The sequence below is a fragment of the Bufo gargarizans genome, chromosome 10 (genome assembly GCF_014858855.1).
Source record: "Bufo gargarizans isolate SCDJY-AF-19 chromosome 10, ASM1485885v1, whole genome shotgun sequence".
Taxonomy (NCBI): Eukaryota; Metazoa; Chordata; class Amphibia; order Anura; family Bufonidae; genus Bufo; species Bufo gargarizans.
This window is the reverse complement of record NC_058089.1, coordinates 48,698,705-48,722,906: the sequence shown is the minus strand read 5'-3', so window position 1 is coordinate 48,722,906 and position 24,202 is coordinate 48,698,705. Positions and strand designations below refer to the sequence as shown.

The window sequence follows — 24,202 nt, the reverse complement described above, 5'->3', positions numbered from 1 at the left end:
CGGTGCAGCTGTTAGTGCAGGATTTTGCAGCCGTGTGTTCTGGGAATTGTGGTTCTGCAATAACGGGATTACTAAGGCTTGTACAATGGGACGCCGGCTCTAATACCATTACAGATCTGTATTTATGTGCTGTGCTTCATTCAGTTCTATTGGACTGAGGAGGGTGCATGGCATACAAGAGCAGGAAAGTCCAGGGCGCTACAATCAGATGGATTTGCGTAGGGGCTCCTTTCATCTTCAAGGGTTTTTTGGGACCTAAATATCAACCCAGTGCTTAGCATTAACAATCAGTTGCTGCTCAGGCAAGCAGTGCTGCCTCGCCAATCATGTCCGTCGGTCACACGACCTTTGCCCAGCTCAGTCCCATGAAAGTGAGCCGCAATACCAAGCAAATACCATAGACACAGTGCTTGGTACATATGAAGGGGCTGTAACGCGTGAGGTGAGAGAAAACGCTTTTATTGTACGGTAAAAGGGGTTATGCAGAATTAGGAAAAAAAAAAAAAAAAAAAAAAAAAGTCTACTGCTTTCTAAAACAGCGCCCCTCAAGGCTGTGTCTGGTATTACAGCAAACCCCTATTCACATAAACACGAGTGAGCTAATAGACCAGACACAGGGGGCACAGAGACTTCTTTCTAATCCTGGGTAACTCCAGTCATCTCAACCTGTGACCAACAGAGTTCCCCTTCAGAGTAAACCATTACTGGGGGCCAGAAGAAGCAAGCACTGCACATCCGACTACTCGGGAAAGTATCCTGTGACAGGCCAGCACCCACAAAATGGCTCGTTTATGGACTCCAATGGAAAATCTGCAAAAAGCCCACCTACCCATCAAGTGGCATTTACAATAATGGTGTCTTATGTAGCAGAGGTGTCAGGGTTTACGGTAGGTATGACGGCTACCTCTTGAGTAGGGGAACCTATCAGAACCCACAAAACAGATGTACAAGGTTCTGCAAAATGCCAACTATGGGTAAACTATCCAGCTAACCATGCTACGTCCAGTTCCATCATGAAAGTGGCCTTTGCTGGTCGGTGTGAGACTGATTAAGAGATAATTCCCCAGAAAACAAAATGTTTTAGACTCTTGACACTCGCTGCCGCCCAGAGATTTAATGGTCTGTGCGGGAATTATCTGAGGCAGAGAGGAAAGTGGCTATTGATAATAAAGCACTTAACCTAAAATGCTTTTCAGTTTGAGTAGATTACAAAGTAAAGTGTGCAGCTGATGCATCTGAAACCAGGAGGGAAAATTAATGGTATTCTTTTATTTTTTTTCCAAGAACCATGCATACATTTCCCAGACTTAGGCCTCATGCACATGACCGTTGTGTGCATCCGTGTCCGTTGTTCCGTTTTTCGTGATTTTCTGCGGACCCATTGACTTTCAATGGGTCAGTTGAAAACTCGGAAAATGCACCGTTTGTCATCCGTGTCCATGATCAGCGTTTCCTGTCAGTCAAAAAAATAGGACCCGTCCTATTTTTTGGACGGACAACGGTTCACGGACCCATTCAAGTCAATGGGTCTGTAAAAAAAACACGGAGGGATTCAAGATTGCCATCCGCGTCCGTGATCCGTGTCCGTAGGCTACTTTAGCACAGACGGATCCACAGATCCGTCTGCATACAGCTTTTTCAGAGCAGAGTTTTCACATTGTGAAAACTCAGTTCCGACAGTATATTCTAACACAGAAGTGTTCCCAGTGATTGGGACGCTTCAAGTTAGAATATACTAAGAACTGTGTAGATGACTGCCCCCTGCTGCCTGGCAGCACCCGATCTCTTACAGGGGGCTGTGATCTGCACAATTAACCCCTCAGGTGCCACACCTGAGGGGTTAATTGTGCATATCATTGCCCCCTGTAAGAGATCAGGTGCTGCCAGGCAGCAAGGGGCCAGACCCCCCCTCACTCCCCAGACCCCCCTCACTCCCCCCATCATTGGTGGCAGCGGCGAGTTCCGATCAGAGTCCCAGTTTAATTGCTGGGGCTCCGATCGGTAACTATGGCAACCAGGACGCTACTGCAGTCCTGGCTGCCATGGTTACTTAGCAATTTTAGAAGCATTATACTTACCTGCGCTGTCTGTGACCGGCCGGGCGCTGCTCCTACTGGCAAGTGACAGGTCTGTGCTGTAACCATGGCAGCCAAAATTGCAGTAGCGTCCTGGTTGCCATGGTTATCGATCGGAGCTCCAGCGATTAAACTGGGACTCCGATCAGAACTCTCTGCTGCCACCAATGATGGGGGGGGGGGGGCCACACTGGCCACCAATGAATTTAAAACTGGGGAGGGAGGGGGGTCTGCCCCCTGCTGCCTGGCAGCACCTGATCTCTTACAGGGGGCTATGATACGCACAATTAACCCCTCAGGTGCGGCACCTGAGGGGTTAATTGTGCGGATCACAGCCCCCTGTGAGAGATCGGATGCTGCCAGGCAGCAGTCATGTCCACAGTTCTTAGTATATTCTAATTTGAAGCGTCCCCATCACCATGGGAACGCCTCTGTGTTAGAATATACTGTCGGATCTGAGGTTTCACGATGTAACTCCAATCCGATGGTATATTCTAACAGAGGCGTTCACATGGCAATGGGGACGCTTCAAATTAAAATATACCATCGGATTGGAGAAAACTCTGATAGGGACTCCTGACTTTACATTGAAAGTCAATGGGGGATGGATCCGTTTGCAATTGCACCATATTGTGTCAAACGGATCCGTCCCCATTGACTTACATTGTAAGTCAGGACGGATCCGTTTGGCTCCGCACGGCCAGGCGGACACCAAAACGACTTTTTTTTTTTTAACTTTCCTTCATGTCTGGTGATCCTCAAAAAATCACAGAAGACACACGGAAGAAAAAACGGACACGGATCACGGAACCCCATTTTGCGGACAGTGAAAAAATACTGTCGTGTGCATGAGGCCTTAAAGGGATTTTCCGGAAGTTTAAAATTGATGGCCTATCAGGATAAGTCAGCAATATCTGATTGGTGGAGGTCCTACTCCTGGCACCCCTGCAGATGGCACTTGGATGAGCGCTGCAGCCTCCTCACATCCTACCAGGCACAGCGCTGTACATCGGGAAAGTAAAAATACAGGTACCCAACATGAACATTGTGGGTCATCACTTGAAGGCTGCTGTAGCTTAATCCATGAAAATTCGGAAGCCTTTAAAGCGACCCTCCGGTTCAAGAGCAAAAATTAATAAAGTGCTTGCACGGTGTCCTCTTTTTTTTTCTGCAGCTGCCCCAATTCCTCGTCTGCAATCCAAGAAGGCCGCACCACTTCTAAGACTACCTGATGCATACCGTGCGTTTGGTAGTCCAAGTACAGTCCTGCGCATGCGAGCGGTGCTGGCTAATCTAAAAGGCAGCAGGAAGGGTCTTGGACTACCAAATGCAAAAGGAGAAAGCGGCAGCGCGGCCATCTTGGATGGCAAAAGAAGAGCCCTAGAACTAAAGGAGGGCACCATGTAAGCATTTTGTTCTTTCCCCCCCAGTTAACGTGAACTTACTTTCTTAAATCGGAGGGTTTCTTTAAGAAACTTACGGAAGCCTGCCTTACCCGAGCTTCCAGAACTGCCTCTAGAAAGCCACTAGGTTAGGAAAGTTTGCAACTTGAAAAACAGCAGGGTACTTATTAAGCTGGTGACCTGCGGCGTCGTATTACCTCACGGTGACCCAAATACTGAAAGAGCCTCACTGCAATGAAAAGAGGAGAGAATGGAAGACGAACTGCTCAGTCAGCTAGAGTTGTTGCGATACCAATTTTTTGATTCGGTTTCGATACCATGAAAAAGTATTGCGATACTCGATACCATTCGATACCACGCGAAAAAAATAAACAAAAAAAGCCACGTGCATTCCTCATTTTTAAAAATGGCGAATCGCGCAGTTTTTATTTTATTTTTTCTGTTCCGGCATTCACCACCTAGATTTTTTTTTATATATTTTAATAGTTTGGACTTTTCTGACGTGGCGATGTAATATGTTTATTATTTAAATATTTTATATGTGAAATTGGGAAAAGGGGGTGATTTATACTTCATATTTTAGTGTTTTTTGTTTGTTTTTTTTACACTTTTTATTTAATGACTATTTTCCCCTTAGGGGCTAGAACCTGGGATCTTTCATCCCTTTTCCTATTCAGCCTGATAGATCTCTATTAGGGTGAATAGGACTCCACACTGTCCCTGCTGCTCTGTGCACACAGCATCAGGGATGTTACCATGGCAACCAGGGCTTCTGTAGCGTCCTGGCTGCCATGGTAACCGATCGGAGCCCCAGGCTTACACAGCTGGGGCTCCGATCAGAAGCTGCCACTGCACCACCAATGAGGGGGGGGGGGGGGGGGGGGGGGGGGGGAAGAGGTCCCTGTGGCCACTGCCACCAATGATTTTAATACTGGGGGGTTGAGAGGGGCCGGCACACTGTGCCACCAATGATCTTAATGGGATGGGTGGGTTGAGGGGGGGGGGGGGGCAATGATAACTACCTCTTTATACAGGAGGCGGGTACTGGCAGATCAGCGGCAGTTAACTGCCGCTGATCGCAGCTCCCTGTCAGGGGCAGGGTGCCGGCAATGCGATTCTGCTGCCGGCACCCGCCTCCTGTATGTGTTAAAGACTGACTACTGTATATGAGTCCAGACTTTCACTATCAGGCCACACAGAGCGGCGCCCAGCAATGTCCCAGCACTCACCATTAGTCCTGGGCGCCGCTCCGTTCGCCTGCAGTGCTCCATTACTGTCTCCTGTCCTGCTCCACATGCTGCTGATTACTATCGGAGCGATGGGAGGAGACATCAGATTCACTAGTGGGCGTTCCTTCTCCCTGGCTGTAGCGCTGTCCAATCGCAGCGCAGGGAGAAGGAACGCCTACTAGTGAAGCTGATGTCTCCTCCCATCGCTCCGATAGTAATCAGCAGCATGTGGAGCAGGAGAGGAGACAGTAATGGGGCACTGCAGGCGAACGGAGCGGCACCCAGGACTAATGGTGAGTGCTGGGGCATCGCTGGGCGCAGCTCTGTGTTGAAATAATCCTATCATTGGTGGCGCAGTGCGCCCGCCCCTCCTCCGCCCCTCTCTTCTCATTGCCGGCGCTGCCCCTCCTCCGCCCCTCGCTTCTCATTGCCGGCGCTGCCCCTCCTCCGCCCCTCGCTTCTCATTGCCGGCGCCGCCCCTCCTCCGCCCCTCTCTTCTCATTGCCGGCGCCGCCCCTCCTCCGCCCCTCGCTTCTCATTGCCGGCGCTGCCCCTCCTCCGCCCCTCGCTTCTCATTGCCGGCGCTGCCCCTCCTCCGCCCCTCGCTTCTCATTGCCGGCGCTGCCCCTCCTCCGCCCCTCGCTTCTCATTGCCGGCGCTGCCCCTCCTCCGCCCCTCGCTTCTCATTGCCGGCGCTGCCCCTCCTCCGCCCCTCGCTTCTCATTGCCGGCGCTGCCCCTCCTCCGCCCCTCGCTTCTCATTGCCGGCGCTGCCCCTCCTCCGCCCCTCGCTTCTCATTGCCGGCGCTGCCCCTCCTCCGCCCCTCGCTTCTCATTGGTGGCAGCGGCAGCAGCAGCACAGGGGGAGGGAGGACAGCTTCCTTCTCCCCGTGCTGCCGAGAGAGAACATGAGCGCGCCGATAGCAGCGCGCTCATGTTCAGAGATACTAGACTGCGCAGAAGCGCAGCCCAGTATCGAAAAAACGGAAATCCCGGTATCGTATCGATACCGGGACAAAAGTATCGATTGGGTATCGAAATTTCGATACCCGCAACAACCCTACAGTCAGCCTTGTGAGGCCAGTTCCAGGCAATGAATCAACCCCTATCTGGAGAGCTCAGCTGTCTTAGTAGGGATCCTATTTAAAGCAATCTTGGAGGAGTCTAAAGGAGCAGACCTATAAAAGGAGGATGCTACTCTGCAAGGAGAATAAGAAAAATTAAGGGAAGAACACTAATTATGCTTGTGTGGCTGCAAAAAGGTGAATCCGGGACAAGAGCGCGAGGACGTAATTAGGATGCAACACTGAGTGGATGTAGACCCTCGTCACCAGCAAGAAGATAGCACATCGCAAAAAGCTACCAAGTGTGGATAACTAATGCATATAAAATGACAGTATCGCAGCTTCGGAAAAAAAAAAAAGTAGCAGCAGTGATCCACACCTAACAAATGGAAGAGACTTTCAGCCATAATATATTTACAGGATCACAAAGGTAAAGGAGTTCTCAGCTAAATAAATCGCTTTAGATGTGACCCCCAAAACATAGAAATGACTGAAACATAACAAAAGCGTTCAAAAAGATTGCACAAAATGCAGCATTTACTGCTAACTTTAATATCGTAATGCAGAGAACTGTGACAGGCTTGATGGCAACAGAAATACGGACAGTAAAATTGGCCGGTTAGGTAGGGAACGTTCATGTACTGCACCCCCGAATGGTTCAAATGGGAAAAAAGGGGGGGAAAAAAACCCCAAAAAACAAAAAAATAACAAAAACAAACAAGGACTGCAAGCAATAAAAATGAAGAAGGAACGTTAAAGAAAAAGAAAACTTGGTCTGGCTCTATAACTCACAATAGTGGGGTTTCCAATACAGTGGAAACGCAAGAGCCACATGTGGTTGACTTGTACAGGGGTGGCTTGTCCTAAGAAACATCTGCCAGCACAATGAAGGCTCTCTTCTGGTTGAAGAGGTGAGGAGACACTGCAGCAAGTGACTTTTCTTAGACAGTCCCTTCTCCAGCTGTTCTTCCAAGAACAGTCAGTAAATGTACCAAGTGTGTGTACCAGGAGAGGAAGCAGAGGGGGTTTGGTGCCCTGCAATGCAGGCCTACGACACATACGCTTGGTGCTTGGCTGTAGCCTGTACCATATGAAAGATATCCTTCATTTGCCATATCCTTAACACATTGCAGATACTTTTGCTCCAAACCACGAGTTCAACGAGTTAAAAGGAAGTTAAAAAGATAGTTGGGGTCCGGGGACTTGTGACATGGCCGAGGAAAGGGTGAAGGAAAAGGCAAAAGAAAGGGGTGAACCAAAGTGCAAGAAAGAAGGCAAGAAAAGACCAGAGGCAGTCAGGGGAAAAAAAAAAAAAAAAAAAAAAAAAAAAAAAAGAAGAGGACTACAGATGCATTTGGAGCCTTTTTTTTTTGCATTTTGGACTGCAGGGAAACCACATTCTTGGTAATAGGTTTTATTATAAATTTTGCAGCATTCGCAGTACACTGGTAAATCCATCAGACTGGCCTTTGGATGGCTCATTTTCCAGCACCTCCTCTCCATCTTCAGGACAGGAGGTGCCAAGAAGATCCAAACGGATTCATATATCAGAATCAACTGTGACCTTTTTGTGGTCAAAACACACTGTTGGGCCTCATGCACACAACTGTACGTATTTTGGTTCTGCATTTTGCAGTGAAGTATTTGACATGATCTATCTTTTTGCGGAACGGACATAGGGATGCGGAAAGCATACGCATGATCCGTATGTCCGTTGTGCAAAAAGATAGTATATGTACGCAAAATGCGGACCAAGGACCCAATGAAGAAAATCCACAAAAAAAGGACTGCACATGGACCGCAACCATATAGTCATGTGTGCCCTAGGCCTCATGCACATGACCGTAGTTCTGGTCTGCATCAGAGCTGCAGTTTACAGACCGCAAAAAAAAAAACGGAACGGTCTTGTGCATGAGGCCTTAGGAGGAGAGGACTTAAAAAGGTGAGAGGGGAGGTGGAAAGTGAGCAGTCTAGTGGATTTAGGCTACTTTCACACGACTGTATGCCCTCCGATATATACGGTCCGTTAGCGGGCCATATGTCCCGGAGCGGCATTGATCGTGCGCACGGGAGCACGCAGCATTATAGATTACAATGATGTTCTGCACATCGGCCCGCCCGGGGTGCTTTTGTCCTGCACTCATTTGATTTTATGAATGCAGGACAATAGCACGGCGGGCAGCCCGACGTGCAGAGCATCGTTGTAATCTATGATGCTGCGCGCTTCCATGCGCACGATCAATGCCGCTCCAGGACATATGGCCCGCTAACGGACCGTATATCTCGGAGGGCATATGGTCTAAAACTCTAAAATGATCTGGCAGGCTGTTCCTTTTCCAGCAGGGGCCCATCGACTATAATCGGACCCAGCAGGAATCTGGTCTGTTTCCGGCATTCGACCAGACAAAAACCTCTGCTTGCAGTGGTAATTATCTGGCCGACCTCGGCACTGAGGCCTCATTGACACTTCCAGGTTGGTATGAGATCCGTGAATTATAACGTCATTATATAATCCGTGAAGTATCCGCTGTTGGTCCACCTGTCAGCTTTTACTCTCAGTCATCCGTAATCTGTAAATTTTCTATCTAGCTTACATGAAAAACGGACGCACCACGGATGTCCATCCGTGTTGTCTCCGCCATTTTCACAGACCCATAGACTTCAATGGACGTGTGCAGTCTGGGGCACGGTTGAAAGTAGTGCATGCATCCGTGGATTTTTTACGGACCGCAGAAAATCACAGACCAAAAAGGGGACAGCACGTGTCCATGAAAAACAGAAGTGTGGACGAGGCCTAATGCTGGAAACAGGCCGGATCCCCGCCGTGTCCCATTATAGTCAATGCGCTTCAATGGAGAAAGGTAACAATGCTGGATATGATCAACTCCTGCATACTGTTCCTGCCAGATCAAAAAGGTGCACGATTTTTAATAAAATCTCATAGCAAAAAAAAAAATATATATAAAAATGGCTCCAAAAGCATCCATAGCCTTTAAACCAGGGGTGGGCAATGAAACTGGCCTTAAGCTGACAAGACAACAAAAAAAAAAAAAAAAAATCATAAAAGTAATTTTAAGAAAAAATAAAATAAAAACCCTTCGAGGCCAGCATTATTGGCTTGATAAAAAAAAAAAAAAAAAAAAAAAAAAAAAAAACATTCTTGCCATTAAGCCTGCATCTTCTCAGCATGCCTTCACCAGGTTAATAGCACCTGCTATTTCTTTTGTAATGCAACCTCCTTACCAGGGTTTCTGACCTGTCAACCTGAGAATAGCATCATACAACACTGCAGGTACTATATGACTGACAGCCGTCCAGTAATGATGCAAAAGGGGGTTGTTTCGAAGGTTAACATTGGGGCGCCTGAGGGCCTGTTCTAAAGGATTCATCTTGAAGGAAACATTTACATAATATTCTGTAGGAGAAATAAGGATCAGATGCAGTGAGAACACAGACAGTCTGGGACTAAACACAGCAGTCAAACATTGCAAGGATACCTTTATGAGGGGGAACGAGCGGCCTGAAAATGAAAGTCTCCTTCAATTCCAATGCACTTACTTTCGCCGTCACATGGGAAAATTTCAATTTCGAGCAATAGAATTGCAGATTCGAATTTCTATCACGGTGCTGCAAATATAGGTCACCACTACATGGGTCAAAAGCAGAGCAGAAAACCAGAGGGCATCTAAGCATCATCCGGCCTGGCTCCAAGCTGTCAGCTAGATTATGTACCGCGCATAGCAAGGGGCGACAACCTATGCTAAACTACTCGTAAGGTCAATGGATCATAAAGGGGTGGTCTCATCTGAAACCCTGGTGGCATATCCTAGCAATACGCCAATGTCTCAGATAACACAACCCCTTTAAGAGCTAGCAAATCCGCCAAACTCAGGTCCATAACTATTGGGACACAGACACAATTCTAACATTTTGGCTCTATACACCACCACAATGGATTTGAAATGAAACTAACAGGATGTGCTTTAACTGCAGACTTTTAGCTTTAATTTAAAGGGTATTTACATCCAAAGCAGGTGAACGGTGTAGGAATTACAACAGCTTGCATATGTGCCTCTCATACAGAACACAGGCACTGACTTCAATGGGTCTGTGATCTGCAAGATGCAGCCAAAGATAGGACATGTCCCATCTTTTGCGACACGGAAGCACTGACCTGGAAGCACACTGAAGGGAGTCCGTGTGTTTCCAGGTCCATGCCTCCGTGTCGTGAAAGGTAGTACATGTTCCATCTTCGGCTGCATTTTGCAGATTAATTGAAAGTCAAAGGGTCCGCACCACAATGTGGGGCGCATGCGGTCGATGACTGTCTTTTGCGGATCCATGGTTTGCAGTCCGCAAAGCAGGTATGGCAGTCACACGCCTCATGATACTATACCGCTTCTGTCCTCATGGTGATTATCCTTACCAAGCAACGGACATGCACCCGAGTACCTCCTCTCAAGGACCCTCCCTAGAAAATAAAGTCAACTGGCACATTTCTGCTCTGCTTTTATACTCATGAATCAGGCGGCTCAGGATGAGTGTTGCTATAGCCCACCCTAATAGAAGAATGCAGGGGGAACAAGAGAATTTAACCAGCAAGACATTTTTTGACAATGGTCAATAACCACCTCAGATTATGCAATGTACAGGGCCTCCTGGACCGCTGGGATATAAGGGATTTCTATAAATCCCAGTAATTTTGGACTGGGCACTGCTGCCCACCTGAGAAACGAGGAGCTCTAACAAGAGGTTGGCATAAAAGCAAAATGAAGAAGAATCAAATCAGACTTTCATTCTGAGGCTTGCACGTGCATTCCCATTTAAAGTCCAGGCTGCTTACAGGCGGAAGACCATTTAGTGGATCAACATGAGAAAGAACTGGATGTGAATTTGTAGCGAGCCGCCAGACATTTGCTCCCAAAATCCTGATCAAGACACCAACACACAACAGATTTGATTACGAGAGAAAAAAAAAGTTCTTAAATTTGGGCATCAAATTGGAGTCGTATGGCACGACGAGTTATGTTGATCCAGAAAAAGGGTCGTTCAGCCCGTAAGGCACCCCGGTGTAGGTCAACCATCCAAGTGGTTAGTACTGGGTTAGGCGGACGCATGCTTCGGGTACAGAAGACGGCCCAATGGCTGAGTGCTCAATTCATGGTTGGTTGCTGGCGCTTGACATGTAAGAGGAACAGAAAAATTGACAGAGCTATCCACCATTACCTTGGGCTTCTTCCTGTAATCCTGAGGTAGATATCATACAGGAGTGCTGGGGCCTTATGGCTTACAGCAATCCAATAGTGATATAATAGGTGATTGGAGGTTAGATTTACATTGGGCCGTCTGAAGGCCTGTTCGAGAGGATTCCTCTTGAAAGTGGAAATTACATGGTATTCTAAGAAAGAGAAGTTGTTCAATAGCTTAACCATGTAATGAATGGCAAAAAAAGTAAAAATAAAAATAAAAAACATAAAAAAAAAAAAACATCACAAGGGCAGGGGGGGGGCGGGGAGCATGCCAAGTCTGCTGGCTATGAGGACACAAGCGGCTACACTGGCCAACATTTCCTGCCGTGACTGTGCCTACTTGGCCCCACCAGATCAGCTTGGCCCTCTCTCCATCGGGGATTCGTCTTTACGCCTAACTTTTTTTTTCTGTTCCTCTTAAAACCTTTTTCCCGCTATTTTCTTGTAACCGGTACATTTTCCACTAAAAAAAAAAAATTATTCTTCACAGCCGAATTAGTAGTCACTGAGCTTTCCTAAAAGGATAACTAATTGACTAGGAAACAACGCAGTTGAACAGCTTGACTGAAGAGGATCGCACAAAAGGTTTTCATACAGTAGAGATTTTTTTTATTTTTTTTTTATTTTAGGGGAAAATGTATTGTTAAAAAAATAAATATATATATATATATATATATATATATATATATATATATATATATATATATATATAAAAAAATGTATAACCTTAGTGAGCGATTTGTATTGTTAACAGATTTAGCCAATTGAAAATTCCACCTTTTGAGAAAATTAGTTTGGATTTCAAAATTTTCTAAAATTATAATTTATAAATGTAATTTTTTATTTTTTAACAAAACTGCGCTCCAAGGAAGAGAAAAAAAAAAAAAAAAAAAGTCAAAACAATTCCTATTTACGGTAAATAGTTAAAAATACATGTTTCTGGACACAACTGGTGAGGCATCCAACATCCAAAAAACTTAGGACACCACATGGATGTCATCTGTGTGCCGGCCACTTCGCATATTATAGAACATGTCCTATTCTTGTGCTTTTTCAGACAAAAATAGGCGTTTCTATTGGGAAAATGTGGTTTGCGGACCGCAAATTACATATGGTCGTATGCACCAACCCTTACAAAGATTTTTATTTTTTATTTCTACTTAGGGGTACATCATATTTGAAAGTACATGGGCTAAACATACATTAAAAAGGAGTGTCTTAAGTTTTAAAACCAGGGATATGTATGTTTAAAGGGCATCTGTCAGCAGTTTTGTCCCTATGACACTGGCTGACCCGTTACATGTGCACTTGGCAGCTGAAGGCATCTGTGTTGGTCCCATGTTCATATGTGACCGCATTGCTGAGAAACATGATGTTTTATTATATGCAAATGAGCCTCTAGGAGCAACGGGGGCGTTACCATTACACCTAGCGGCTCTGCTCTCTCTGCAACTGCCGCTCCCTCTGCACTTTGACAGGACCAGGCAGTATAAACATCACGCCTGGTCTTGTCAGTAGAGAAGGTGCTGCAGTTGCAGGGACAGCAGAGCCTCTAGGTGTAATGGTAACGCCCCTGTTGCTCCTAGAGGCTCATTTGCATATATTAAAATACAATTTTTCTCAGCAATGCGAGCACATATGGACATGGAAACAACACAGATGCCTTCAGCTGCCAAGTGCAAATGTAACAGGTCAGACAGTGTCATAGGGACAAATCTGCTGACAGATGCCCTTTAAAGTTAGCCCTGGTCCATTAGATGAGGGATAAGAGTCTGACTGGAAAGGGAAGGGGTTGGTCTGCTAGCCTAGACCCCATCAGATTCGATGAACAGGCCTTTCTGTCCCCAGATATGGTGCAGGCCGGTCTAAAGTGCATTCATCTCTATGAGACTGCTTGAGACAGCCAAGTACAGCACTTGACCATCTCCAGCAGTCCTAAAGGGAATGAACGTAGCCGCAGCGTGCAGGCTTGACCATCACTCCATTCATATAAGAGGGTGGCAGACAGGATCCCCTCTTTCGTGATCAGCCAAAGTGATATACCTCTGTGAGGGGTGTCCATCTTTTTGTACTTTTTTGTCACTAGCAGCTATTTGTACCCACTTCCTGCAGCTCTCTTGTGCTCTTTTATTTCTCGGCCAATAAACTTCCGGAAGAACAGGGTCACATGCACCTCTGCAGCCTCCATGCTGTCATATCCATGTCAAGTGGCATGTGAGCCAAAATAGAGAGATGGGGAGCAGGCAAGTATGATTTTTATATTTTTTTTTAAACAGGTACAAAAAGAATGCTAGGGGAACATGGACAAAAAAACCTGGACGACCTCTTTGAAGGAGCTGCTTTTTTTTTTCCTCTTAAAGAAAGACTTCCCAGCAATGAGCAGGTGGCCACCCATCCACCTTCTAAAAGCTCCAGCAATCACTTGTGGTCAGGAAGGCAGCAGCTGGCTACACAGTCAACCTGAAGAAAAAGCTATAGGGAATATGGTGTACAACTTGGTAACCATTCAGGACATTTAAAGGTGCACATACAATAGTAAGCCAACCCGATCCCATATGGACATTTAAAATAATTAGGTCCTGCTAACTTTCATCTGGAGGGTAAGGACTCTAATCTCATACCCCCGACCTATAATGGTCAATTATAATTACGGCACTTTTTTCTCACATGCGTGCCTTCATTTAGGGTACAAAGGTTGGGTTTTTACACAGAATTGTGAGTGAATAGGATAGCTCTATACAATGCACAGCCCTTTACAAAAAAATGCAGACTATTTTTCCTCTCATCATGGACAACCCCTTTAAATACACCAGCATTTACAGCGCATTATTAGCCCATGTACCATCAAAAACAGAGGCCCTTTTTTTAAGGGGATTTTCCAAGTTTATAAAATTGATGTCCAATCATTAGTCTAGGTCAGTGATGGTTAACCTCCGGAGCTCCAGCTGTGGTGAAACCACGACTCCCAGCATGCTCAATTTCTATGGAGTTCTGAGAACAGCCAAGCAAGGGTACATCTTGGGAGTCGTAGTTTTACCACGGCTGGAGTGCCGGAGGTTAGCCATCACAGGTCTAGACCTTCAATATTCGGTCAGTGGGCGACCCAACTACCTGAACCCCTGTGATGAGTTGTTTGAAGGGGTTGCGGCTCTCTAACAACCCACTACTTAACGGCGGCTGGTGCACGATATTGCAGCTGTCAAATTCACACGAGTGCTAGCAATATACTGCAAATACCCTGCACAGCTGGACTAAGTAGACAGCACGTTAAAAGTGAAAAACCCAAAAAAACTGTTCTTCCGTGTGCTGCGGGACCTTCACACAGCTAATCAGGGTGGGTACCGAGTCAGACAATCAATATTGCAAACCCAGAAAACCCCCTTAAGTTTAGATGACACCAATCAAATCAACAATTGCCATTGATAAAGTTGCCAGATTGGAGACTCACTGTGCACAAAAGACATCTATTTTTTATATATATAACACTTCATTCCTGCAGATAGCTAAAGTCAAATGATGCAACCCCTACAAAAACCATGCCGAGCTAAAATAAGCTTAAAAAGAAACGAAAAAAATAAAGTAAAACATTTCGGCACATTAAGCAGTGCATTCCTTGACTAACCGGCTGCCCTGCAAAAATAATATATGAACCAGCTGCTCTATACGTCTAGCCTGTCAGCAATGTGCCATATAAAGCAGGGAGAGAAAATACAGAGGTCTCATACCAACTTCACCCCAGTGGAATGGATTGGTTCCTCCTGTCGTACAATTGTACACAATGATATTTTTTGGCCTGAAATGAAAAAACGGAGACGTTATGACACCGGTTTCGTGAGGGGCTGTAAGCGACTATTGACAGTGAAGCAGTGTCACCTGCTGTACCTATTCACTCCGGAGTACCAGGCAGCTGCCACCGTGGTATTCACCACTACATCCACTGGAATAAGGTCGGCCACGGCACTGTTGGAAGCCCTCATTGTGCGGAGGATTCCCTTTCCTGCCTGTGAAACATGGAAACGAGAGGACGACAATGTGAGACACGGTTTCTGCGTGAACTGCTAATCCGTATAAAAGGTTTAGAAGCTAGGAAATGGAAATCATTACAGCCAGAGCCTTCCCTTGGGAAGAAAGTCGAAATTAAAAGAATTCTCCTGGATTTCGTTACAGATTGCCTATCCTCAGAATAAGTAATCACCATCAGATTGCCAGGGGTCCGACTGCTGGCCCCCCTTCCGATCAGCAGTATAAAGAGGCTTCGGAGCTCCAGGGAACGCTGCGGAATCTTTCTAGGCCACGTGACATCTAGTTCATTGGTCACATTCAAATGAATGTAGCTGAGCAGCCATACCAAGAACCACCACTACACAATGTACGGAGACGTGAGGAAGTCGCGGGGCTTAACGAAGCTCCGGTGAGCACCGCAGCTCCCTCAAACAGCTGACCGGCAGGGATGCTGGCAGTCGGACCCCCGCCAATCTCATATTGATGACCTATTAGGAGGGTAAGCCATCAATAGGAAAATCCTGGAGAACCCCTTTAAAGACTAAGGAGTTGTGCAACATTTTAAAATGTTCCCCTATCCACAGAATAGAAGGCAAGAAAGAGTCTGATTAGTGGGGGTCTAACCGCTGGTACCCCCACGATCACAGGAGCAGGTGTTCTGAGTCTGCCTATATGAAAGGCGTGATAGTGGAGCATGCGCACTACTGGTCCTTTCACCACTATGGGACTGCTGAGCGCTGCCCTCGGCTTCACGTCGGCAGTCCTACAGAGACTAATGAAGCAGCAGCACACGCAGGCTCAACTAACACCGGGGGAAACAGGCCTCGTGTTCTTATGATCGTCCCAATGGTCAGAGCCCCACCGTTTAGACACTTATCCTCCAGTGCAGAGATCAGCAACCTCTGGCACTCCAGCTGTTCTGACACTACAACTCCCAGAAGGCTCCATTCACTTAACAGCAAAGCAAGTGTGCATGCTGGGCGTTGTAGTTGCTCAGAGCTGGAGTGCCAAAGGTCGCTGACCCCTGCGTTAGTGGGATAACTAAGATTTTGAACAAACTCTTTAATCCTTCCAGTGCCTCCGGTAAGGGAAGGATAATCTTGTAGTTGTGGCTCCATCTACATCGGTAACCAACAACAACTGACCATTTTTCACCCCTGAAAGCAAACAGTTCAGGCAGATTTAACAGGTGAGTAATGGTTAGATTTTTATTTATTTATTTTTATACCCTTTGTTGCTATAAACTTTAAAAGGTTAAGTCCCTAAAGGAGTTCGCCGGGCATTATCAGAAATACAAGCATTCCTCAGAACGGTTGAGGGCTGTTGAGACATTTTAGTTTCGTTATTGTTAACGCTTACCTTTCCGCCATGTCGCCGCCACTGTTGCACTCACACAGGCTGCAAGCGCTTATGCTCAGGCTCCAACCGGAGGAGCGCACTTCTTTTCCTGTTCAGCTGCAGCCTAGGTGAGTGCAGCGGGGATGACAGCATGGTGGACGGGTAAGGGTTAAAAAAAAAAAAATTAATTTCTTCAAACAGGTCAGAGGAATGCTTGTATTTTCCATAATGCCCGGAGAACCCCCTTTAGGTCTTAAAAGGGGTTGTCTGGGATTTTAATCCGCAAGATTATGGACCGCACGAACCACTTACAGCAATGAAGAGACCACTGGGACCATTGAAGTTATCGATCCAGCCCTGGTGAGAAGTAGAAAGAAGTAGTAAGCGTTGCATTTTTGCCTGGTAACAGCCTAGAAGCTCATTTATATATACACAGTGCAAGTATCTCCTGCGCAGCCGTATACAGAAGCTATTCAGTCAAACGAGCCCTGGGGGCTGAACAAGTTAATTGGGTCACCATGAAAATGCAATGTAAGCTACAGGCAGTGTGTTATAGGGCAGATTATATATAGTTTTAAGGGAAAAAGATTCAGCAAAACTTGTATTTCATTCATTTACATTCCTGCTCATTCTGGGCATTGAGGTCCAGGAGGCGGAGCTATCAGTGATTGACAGCCTCCCCTATATGACTGTATACAGAGAGAACTGTCAATCACTGATAGCTCCGCCTCCTGGACCTCAATGCCCAGAATGAGCAGGAATGTAAATGAATGAAATACAAGTTTTGCTGAATCTTTTCCCTTAAAACTATATATAATCGGACCTATAACACACTGCCTGTAGCTTACATTGCATTTTCATGGTGACCCAATTAACTTGGGAGATGCCCCCCCCTAATTTGTATAGAAATTGCATTAAAATGCCCCATTCCACCGCAAACGCAATACATCTGAATGAGCTTTACGGTACTTTCCCACTTGCGTTAAAGTTTTCCAGCATTGAGTTCCGTCCTAGGGGCTCAATACCGAAAAAGAACTGATCAGTTTTATCCTCGGCCAAAAATACTGAACACTTGCCGGATCCGCAGACTTTTGAAAATGCAAAAAAATAAAAATTAATACCGGATCCGTTTTTCCAGATGACACCGGAGAGACTGATCTGGTACTGCAATGCATTTGTCAGACGGATCCGGTATTTCAATGCATTTGTCAGACTGATCCGCATCCTGATCCGTCTGACAAATGCCATCAGTTTGTGTCCGGATTGCCAAATCCAGCAGGCAGTTCCGGCAACGGAACTGCCTGCCGGAATCCTCTGCCGCAAGTGTGAAAGTAGCCTTACAAGTACAAAAGAAAATCCTGAAAGCAGCAGCAGACCCCTAGCTGCAAGGCAGACACTACCCATACAGCTCGTGCTTCACAGGTAACCCGCTCGCTCACAGGAATGTCACTTTATTATCGCTCATTAAAAGCTTCACAAATGTTTTCTGACCTTTGAGGAAATAAAATGTGCCGGAGAGATTAGAAAAGTAAAGACGTTACGCTCAAGGTCAAGTCAAGTTACTTCAGAAGAAGACGTGAAGTCAATGATTCACAAGTAACGACTCTGGCACCTTACTGGGCGAGGGGTTAATGCCAGGATCGGGTCACTTACAGGGAACGGTTCTTTCCAACTGGCTCCGACGATAGAAGGTCTGACGATGGCGATGTTCAGTTTACTTCCTTCTTGCTGGACTATATATTCCGCCAGGGCTTTTGTGTAGGTGTAAGTGTTCGGCCGGTCCCCTATCAGTTTTGGGGTGATGTCGTTCACCAGGCTGTCCTCCATCCATCTGTAAATTAACACAGACAGACATTCTCCAGATCAGGAATTTGGGGTTGGACATATCAGAATCTAGGAGCCTATGGGTTAACCAGCCAACAGTAAAATCATTTGTCCACTCTTGTCACCTGTTCCTCAGAAAAATCTTCAGAATCTGCACTTCTATCCAACAGCCACTCCAATGCCTCCACCCTGTGCCAATCACAGCCCTGGTTACCCATACAGCGCAGACGGATAAACCTCACCCACAAAGTGGCCCATGGTGCTGCACCACCCCACATCTCCTCCCTGATCCCCATCTGCCACTCTAGGTGTGCCCCCTATTCTTCTAATCATCTAGACCAGCGATGCCAAACCTGCGGCCCTCCAGCTGTTGCAAATCTACAACTTCCAGCATGCCTGGACATTCTACCGCTATTAGGGCATGCTGGGAGTTGTAGATTTGCAACAGCTGGGGGGCTGCAGGTTTAGCATCCCTGATCTAGACTAACCTCCTCTACAACCCAAACCTCCCATTCCTGTCTCCACGGCATCTAGAGGGGTAGGCCCATCTGGGACATGGATGACACATTGCAAGGATATGCCACCAACTTCAGATAGGTGCAGGTCCGACTAGTCTTCAGAACCATCTTCTGAAGAGATGGCGTGTTCTCCATTCATGGCTATGAGAGAGTTCCAGAAACAATTGCACTCTGCTATTTTCTAAATTCCCATAGCAGTGAATACCAAGCGCGGCCACCTCACCATTCACAGATATGGGAATGCCGGAATAAGCAGAGTTCAGAGCTCCCATAGCAGTAAATGGAGGATGGCCGCTCATGCGCAGCTGCTCAGTGTTCACTTTGGGGATCCCGTTCTGGAGATGGCAAAAGGTTGCAGACTTAGGATCCACATCCATGACATTGATGGCATTCCCTAGCAATATGCCATCAGTGTCCCACATAGGAGTACCCCTTTAAGCATGCCCGAAAAAAGTTTTTGTTGAGCTTAAAACTGAAGAACTCCTGCCCCGAACTGGGCTTCGAAATTCAACTTGCCCAATTATTCAACGTCAGTAAGGAGGAAAGTCGAGAGGCCCATCATACACATTAGTCGTGCCAAATTTGGCGCGTTCGGTCAAAGATAACCTCATGAGTATGGGGGAGACTTGGGTCTTCTCCGTTTACCCCCTTCTATATTATTCCTCAGAACCCTTCAACTGTTCCCCCCCCCCCCCCCCCCACCAGCACCCATGCACTGCAGATACCAGCCTCTACCTTTTTGGTCGCCACCATTTCCTCAAAGAACAGCCTCTAGTTTGTTAACTCTAATGTCTGTACTTGCCCCTCTGACTTTAAACCTTGGCAGGATTTTTTGGCCTCATATAAATGAAAATGATTAGGACGCGCCCAGTGTTTGCCCGTGCACGCAGTTACCTCCAAATGAACTTGATTCTCTATAAAACATAAAATCTGGATTTGGTCTCCTTGAGGAACTGGATGGATCCAGAGGAGAGAAGATTTAACTAATTATAACTAGAGAACTCTGCAAAACCCACGGCCAATATTTCTAGGATAATCAGATTGTAAAAAACTAACAGACGGTCAAAGTGTGAAGAAGCGGCCCTTTTAATAGACTGTATGTGTATGTCTGTAACAGGGAAGGAAGTCAGTAAGTCAAATTACCGCTCTTAGATCTCTCTAAACAAGCACCGTGGGGCCTAACACACCCAAAGAAATTAAAGGCCACACTAACAAATGTCATATTTGCCTTCCAGATGCAGAAAAGGTTAGCGAAGGGCTGGGCAGAAAACGAAAGCCATGGTGCTCAGAGCAAAAAAAATGCTGAATTACAAGTTCCCATACCTGTAGAACTTGCTGCAACCAACGACAATTTAGGATAAAAGGACAGGGACGTCTTACTGAACGGTTGCATTGTTTAAAGGACACCCACATTTTTATGCACACCCCTACCCGCAAGACATGGAAAGTTTCCCATTTGGGAGCCCATTCTATTCAAAATACTTGCTCTGGACAACCCAGTACCCATCAATATTGGGGAAAAGACCCATCACTGATCACAGGACTGTCCATGAGCTAGGAAGGTGTATTCCGATTAGAGAAAGTTATCCCCTACCCGCAGGATAAGGGATAACTATTAGATCGGTGGAGGACCTACCACTGGATCACCACCGATCACCAGAACGGTGCCCTGTACCCTGTGGAGCCCATATGAAATGGATGGTTAGCTGGTCGGAAATTCATGTCAAAGCTCTATTCATTTCTATGGGCGCGCCGGAGATCGGCAAATACAGCACTCAGCTTTTTCCAGAACTCCTAAAGAGATAGCTGGAGCAGCAGAGTGTATTTCTGTCCATTTTCTAGGGGGCTTCACAGAGTACAGGGTCTGTTCTCATGATCATGGGGTCCCAGTGGTAGGACCCCAACCGATATAGCTATATCCCCTGTGGATAAGAGATAACCTTCTCTAACTGGAAAACCCCTTTAATAACGAGCATTGGTGCTCAGAAAAGGCAACTTACCGGGGGTCCCAGTGATTGGACCCACTGTGGATCAGTTTTGAGAGCATTTTTAAAACAAAGAATGGGACAGAAAGGATAAAAACAGAATATATATGGGCACTCCATGACAAATCTACCGACTACCCTTAGGCCCCTTGCAGACGAGCGTTTGTCACGCTGCGAGTCCGCAGCGCAGCTCCCAGCCTGACCTCCCATTCACCTCTATGGGGCCAGGGTTGCGTGAAAAAAACAGAATATAGAATGTGCTGCGTTTTTCACGCAACGCAGAACTGATGTGTGTGTGGGGGGAGCACTCATGTACACAGACACTTTGAAATGAATGGGTCAGGATTCAGTGCTGGTGCCATGCGTTCACACTCATGTGAAAGGGGCATTACAGATCTGAAATGTATTGGATAACACTAACAGCATTATGCCAGTGTCATCTAATACATTCCAGAACTGTGAGAGTTACATAGCATCATAAATCAATATAATGCTATGTGACCCCGGCAGTGCTGGGAGGTCAGGCGGGGAGCTGCGCAGCGGCATCTGCAAGGGGTCTTAAAGGGGTATTCCAGGAGTTGAAAGATATGGCCGCTTTCTTTCAAAAAACAGCGCTACACCGATCCACGAGTTGCATTTAATACTGCAGCATAACCGCCTTCGCTTCAATGGAGATAAGCTGCCATACCACATACAACTCGTGGACAGGTATAGCGTTGCTATTGGAAGATAACCCCTTTAAGCTGCCAATACACATCAGAAGTATGTCGACCGAACCCAGGGATTTCCACAGGATCAGCCGACCATCTGCAGCAGCATCCCAATCCCTTTGTTCACAGGGAGATAAGCTGCTGCCAGAGCTTTCTCCCCTCTCCCATTGACGACACATGCATGCATGTGTGCAGAGGAAAACGAGAGATCGCTGTGGGTCAAACAAGGTCATTATTTAAATCGAGGGTCCAACTTCCAGGACCCCTTCTGACCAGGAGAGAGCTCTGCAGAAGATTCAGTGCGTACGGACAAGCCGACGTTCCTGACAAGAACGGCCCGTGGCACTACAGTCTGGTGGGCACTGATAATCTATCCTAAAGTTAGGCCTTAACATTTTTATCCTCAAAGGATTAAAAATAAATGCAAATACTGATTTCAGATGCACATCCTAAAACCATTCAGAATAGACAGCATGGCTGGTGGTATGTGAACTCCTGCACCATTCGCTCTGCCCAGTTTCAGAAACGTATTTATATACTTGCCTACAGCTCGGCAGTGTGAACGGAGCATTAATTATAGAAGGTCTGGCCCTGCCGCTAGCCCATCAGCAGTCTCTGTATTAATTCCCTTTGGCACTAAGAAAAGGAGCCAAGAAATTCACAGCATGCAATTACCTTGAAAAAGTCACCTTTTGTTCTAAGGCAGAGGTGGTCATAAAAAGCCACCCATGACATTGACAAGAGATCAGGGGGCACATTTTTCCAGCTAGCCTGGCAAAGGTTTCTGTAAATCTCACAGCACTGAAACAGACATGAGCACAGGGCGGACAAGGTACGACACAGACGCTCCTAAATGAGAGAGAGAACTTACTCTAAAGACTCAATGAGCTTCTTCGGATCCACAGGAGGAGGATATACAACTTCTTCAATATGCTTCCTGTTGCAGTTGGCATAGGCAGTTGATACATGTATGAAAACTTCTAGTTTCTTCATCTTCTGGGCTAGAGTTACCAACTGATGTGTCGCAATAACATTTAATTGCATGGCATCACTGAAAAATAATGAAAATATAAACATATCTGTAGAGCCTCGGGGCAGCTCTCGCTGCCTCTCTCCAAGCAGCAAGTCTCAGCACAAATCAGCACTAAATTCAGTCATCTATACATAAGCACATTGTCAGCAACCTCCCACACTAACCTCTGGTGGCCAAGTACATGAAAGGAAGGCCGCAGACCCCAGTATGGATGCATATTGCCAATGGCTCGGTCTGTATGGAGGAAACATTACTGGGGGCATAGTGTTCAGAGAGCTACCAAACTGTGGCAACGGTTAGAGATTATATTTAACAATTGCTATACAGCAAATTCTGAAAACATCCTTCTGCTTCCAGAAAGGGAATGTCTGGTTTCAGGGGGGATGGGGGGACACTATCTCGGAAGACAAGTCACTGGGCTCAGCGGTGTACCAAAAAGGCCAGCGGTCATGTGTAGTTGATGTGACATCACCTCTGCAGCCCAGTAAGCAGAGGTGATCTGGGAGTTAAATAATAACTTGAATTCTCCTTTACATGGGTTTTATGAGACTTTTGTACTGATGACCTGTTCCATGGCCTTCTCGCAGCTTTACCTAGGTCATGTGACGTCACGTTCATTGATCACATGGCCCAGGCGTGGCTCAGTCCCATTGTATAGTGGCCGTGCGTGGTATTGCAGCTCAGCCCCATTTACTTCAATGTACGGTGCTGTGCTTTGCTGAGAGAAGGCCACGACGCTACTGTGAGCATCGGTGCCTTCGCAAACAGCTGATCAGCGTGGGTCTTGGGTGTCGGACCCCTACTGATCAGATCCATAGGTCCCAAAAAAAACTTTTGGACTGTCAGGACTGTAGTACATGACTTGGTACCAAACTTGCCTTCATTGATATTCAGCACGCAGTTCGCCACTCTTAAGCGGGGGGGGGGGGGGGGGGGGGGAGCAAAATTGGTGCCAAAAGACCTCAACCAACAGAGCCGGTCAGAACACCCATCAAGTCAGCCTCATTGATGACCCATCGTGCAGCGTCTCTCCCCCCACCCACCATTTCATCTGGTGTTTGTCGCTGTTGAGACAATTTATATTTTTGCATTAGACCCATTGCAGGGGGATCAGAGCAGCAGCGTCAATGCCATCTCGAGGGCTGCATGACCTCACCAAGTGCCTGCTGCCAAGCGCTGATCTAATCTCTGTCAAATGTTGTCAAGCAGAGTTAAAATCTAAACGTTGTTTCCTGCAGCAAATCTAGTTCATCAGGATTTCATTTATATGCAGGACAAACCGCAAGATCACAAAGGAGAAGAAGAAAAGAAAAAAAAAGCTAAACCAAGTGAAGGCTCACTTTTGAAGACACTACAAAAGTATATAGGAAACAGCATGAATAGCAATTCCCCTAATATCTATTTATTTTTACTCTTTTTTTCCCCTCTCCCTTAGCTGCTAAACACGTACACTCATCTAATTCAAGCAGGCAAGAGGAGCTTGAATGGAAACTTTGGCAAAAAACCTAATCCATAGATGTGACTGACCTAGTAAAACTAATCCTCACTTCATTCACTTGTAGGCCCCCTGATATTTTATCACAGGGATGAGTCCCTCCGAGTAATACATTCTAGAGGCGAAGCCTGTGCATCCAGAAGGCTGCTGCTTTCACTAGCTCTCCTATCAGCTCAGCTTCATTGCTGAACTGCCCTCCAATTCTAATACAGCCCAGAGGGATCATGGCTCGCTTGTGCTGACAGGAACGGATGCTGAGGAGTGTGCATTTCCACAAC

The 24,202-nt window shown here is 46.4% G+C and overlaps 1 protein-coding gene across 4 annotated transcripts in view; it reads right to left on the bottom strand.

The window, feature by feature from the left end:
- The window catches only part of LOC122920399 (fatty acyl-CoA reductase 1-like), a 69,498-nt gene that overhangs the window by 5,909 nt on the left and 39,387 nt on the right, over window positions 1-24,202 (bottom strand). The window contains exons 4-9 of one of the 4 annotated variants that reach the window (XM_044269862.1): window positions 22,268-22,447; window positions 18,013-18,190; window positions 16,672-16,716; window positions 14,893-15,020; window positions 14,745-14,812; window positions 10,997-11,168 (exon numbers count right to left, since the gene is read on the bottom strand). In XM_044269862.1, the coding sequence (XP_044125797.1) occupies window positions 10,997-11,168; window positions 14,745-14,812; window positions 14,893-15,020; window positions 16,672-16,716; window positions 18,013-18,190; window positions 22,268-22,447 (771 nt within the window). Of the gene's footprint in view, window positions 1-9,013; window positions 9,186-10,996; window positions 11,169-14,744; window positions 14,813-14,892; window positions 15,021-16,671; window positions 16,717-18,012; window positions 18,191-22,267; window positions 22,448-24,202 lie in introns of all 4 variants that reach the window. The other 3 variants (XM_044269863.1, XM_044269864.1, XM_044269866.1) reach the window with 3 other exon arrangements.